This window comes from Plectropomus leopardus, chromosome 16, assembly GCF_008729295.1.
Source record: "Plectropomus leopardus isolate mb chromosome 16, YSFRI_Pleo_2.0, whole genome shotgun sequence".
Lineage (NCBI taxonomy): Eukaryota > Metazoa > Chordata > Actinopteri > Perciformes > Serranidae > Plectropomus > Plectropomus leopardus.
The window spans coordinates 16,250,964-16,254,069 of NC_056478.1; the positions used below are offsets into that span (position 1 = coordinate 16,250,964).

Sequence of the window (3,106 nt, forward strand, 5' to 3'; positions counted from 1 at the left end):
CTGTTGTAGCAGCTGTTTTCTTAGACAGACGCCCGTGTAAGCACAAGAGAGACTGCTGTCGAGCTGGTGACTGAATAGAACGGGTCACACGACAACAATGAAATGAAGGCTCCTCCATCTGTTGTGATCACTGTCTCATGTTTAACAGCAGTGACTGACAGATTGAATCTCAAAGACAAACACTAAAATCCTTAAGTAAGGGCAAGATTAATCATTCTTTGCGCTTTCTTCCAACAATGGCTCCATTTTGAAACTAACTATCTTTCCCCAAACCAACTAGATTTATCAATGTTTATTTAAATAAGAAAGTGCATTCGATGGGATAGCTGCAGTGTTGCTGATACAGATACTACAAACTACGAAAAATGGCCACATGTTGATACTATAATGAGCAACTTGGTTCACAAAAATAATCTCACAAAAAGTTTTGAAAAGTTTGTTAAGGGTTTCACCTGCTGACAATGAAATGTTTGAAATTTCTATTTTTTCCAGGCACTTGAAGGACAAACCTGTCTGAAAGTACATTCTTAAACTTGTGGTGGGTTGTTTTTTTGGTCGTCATCTTCTGTTTCAGAGGTCAGAAATGAAGTTTCAAATTCAAGCAACTTTACAAAGAAGTTCATATTTGTGAATTCTGTCCTCCCCAAATTTAGACTTCAAAGTAACTGGGTATAATAAAAGCCATGAACCATATAAGCAGATAAATATACTTTTGCTTTTAAAATATCCTTACATTTGAACCAACCATTTAGCCATTTTTTATTAAATTATAGTTTTTTTGGGTTAATTAATTAGAACTAATTTCAATGGCTGTATGGTAACCCTTATTTTGTTATTGTGACTTTGCAACATCAGATATGTGTCAAGCAGTAAAACGCAGACGTTATTAAAATTCTTAGTAAAAAATTTTTATTTACAGTACATCATCAATTCACATACAGAATAACTGTTGTTGTCATGGAGGATAATAAAATGTTATATGTCCTGTTCAAATGATATCTGCATACAGTATTTTATAAACAGAGAAGGACTTTTAATATGGTATACTGAATTGAAGATGTGCATAAAATTTGGATGATAAAAAAAGGTTGGAAACCTGGAGGCAGCAGCCAGCAACACATCTGTGGTGGTGACACTCGATCTAAAAAGTGAACAGGGATGTGCAGATTTGGGGTCTAGAATAAAGGCGCAGACTGTCGGGGGTCGTCTGGTAACACACTGATGGAGTCCTCTGCCTTTCCACACAGCATGCAGAGCATTGTGTACTCCTGGACAACACAAAACAGACTTAATATATATACCAAAAAAGGCATCAAATAACGAGTTTGACCCTATTAAGAACCATTGTCCTAACATGTGAATCAAATTATGGTTAATAAATACCTTACCTGGTATTCATCAACGACGGAGAACGTGTATTCGTGCCTGGCGATGACATGATCACAATTTTTGCAAACATCTGGAGGGAGAAATGGACGTAGTCGATTATTTTTAAACATGCTGCATATGAGTTTCTTTAAAGGTTAGGATTATTGCCACCAACTTTTGGTGAATTCTGAAATATTGTAGTAATTCTTTTTTCTTAAAAGACCCTTTTGAGTAAATACACTATATGGCCAAAAGCATTCAGACACCGATATTCTTCTATAACAGCCTCAAACATTCTTTAAAGGTTCTCCACAGGGTTTTGGAATCTTGCAGTGGGGATTTGCTCTCATTCAGCCACATGTATTAGTGAGGATGAGTTAAATGTTAAAGGGGAACTATGCTTATTTTTTAAAAAATCGTTCAATTCATATCTCAAATTTGTTATATCACGTCTGGAGCTGTTCCATAGACAATGAATTGGAAAAGATGTTCTAGGTGACACTAAGACCACCAAGGGGAATGTTCTGAGTATATGGGAACTGTCTTAGAACTGAGAACGACATCAAAATAAAGATCATTTGGGTATAAAAACAGGTTAGTTATCAAAATGATTCCTTTTGTCTATGGAGCAGCTCTAAATAATGTATAAGACTTACTTCTCTGGTTTCTGGCTTTGAGAGAGAGTAGCTCATGTTCACAAATATTGATTGAACTTTCCAAGACCATGAAAATAACTAATAATAATTTCAGTGGTGTTTCCCTTAAAGCTAAGCTCAGTGCAGGCCTGTCAAATACTTTCACACCAAATTAGGAAGCATTTCTTTACTGACTGGCATGTTGAAACAGGAAAGGCATCTTCCTCAAACTGTTGCTACAAAGTTGGAGGTGCAATATTGTCTAAAATAGCACTGCATGATAGTATTTAAGATTCACTTTTTATTAAATAAAGCCAGATAAAACCGTGCATATGCGATCAGAGTACATTTTTGACTATTTAGTGCATTATCTGAAGGTTTGTCCCCACAACAATAATAAATGGTTTGTAAAAAAAAAAATAAAAAAAAAACAGTGTCAGGAGCACAAGACGAGTGACTCACGGTCATATGTGACGATCTCCTCTCCATCTTCATCCTCTGTGGCTTTATTGCTGATCAGTACAAAGTCCCTCTGATGGCAGTTGGCACAGCCCAGGTAGTTCATCAGGTAAGAGCCACTCTCCAGACAAGTGTTCCCCTTAGCAGGAAACCACAGCATCACATTTAACAATTTAACTGCCATGAAATCTGGTCTTAAACGTTGAACTACAACATTATCGTTTAAGGTTGCTGATTAACCTTTTTTTAATCATAAATTAACGGTTCTCATCACAGCTAACTTGCTAACCAACAATCCTCATTTACTGTATTTGTACTTGTGCGTTAGAATAAGTAGTTAACAAGTTGCTGCTACTCACCCGGTCCGGGTATTCTTTTTGCACGCAGCCGTTGCACATTTTAACATGAAAATCTTTTTTCTTTTGAAGTCAGATGACGATAAAACACTGTAAACACCCTTTTTCTGAAGGGGGAAAACTCTTCTTCCGCACTTAACAGTGGCCCCTGTAGCATATTAGAGTTATAAAACACCCCGATCAGCGGACATCGTTTGGAAGCCCCCCTGCGCTGTATTACCTGATGTTTTGTAGATCTATGGCGATTGCCCACCGCCGCCAAACTTCCGGTTTAATCTTTTGCGAACG

General features: G+C 37.1%; 1 protein-coding gene across 1 annotated transcript; it reads right to left on the reverse strand.

The window, feature by feature from the left end:
* Positions 1 to 886: 886 nt before the first annotated feature.
* Positions 887 to 3,035, reverse strand: churc1 (churchill domain containing 1). The gene is made up of 4 exons (XM_042503051.1): positions 2,822 to 3,035; positions 2,466 to 2,601; positions 1,389 to 1,459; positions 887 to 1,268 (listed from the first exon to the last, which is right to left on the reverse strand). Exons 1-4 carry the CDS (start codon positions 2,858 to 2,860, stop codon positions 1,176 to 1,178), a joined length of 339 nt encoding a protein of 112 aa, XP_042358985.1. The 5' UTR covers positions 2,861 to 3,035; the 3' UTR covers positions 887 to 1,175.
* Positions 3,036 to 3,106: the final 71 nt, after the last annotated feature.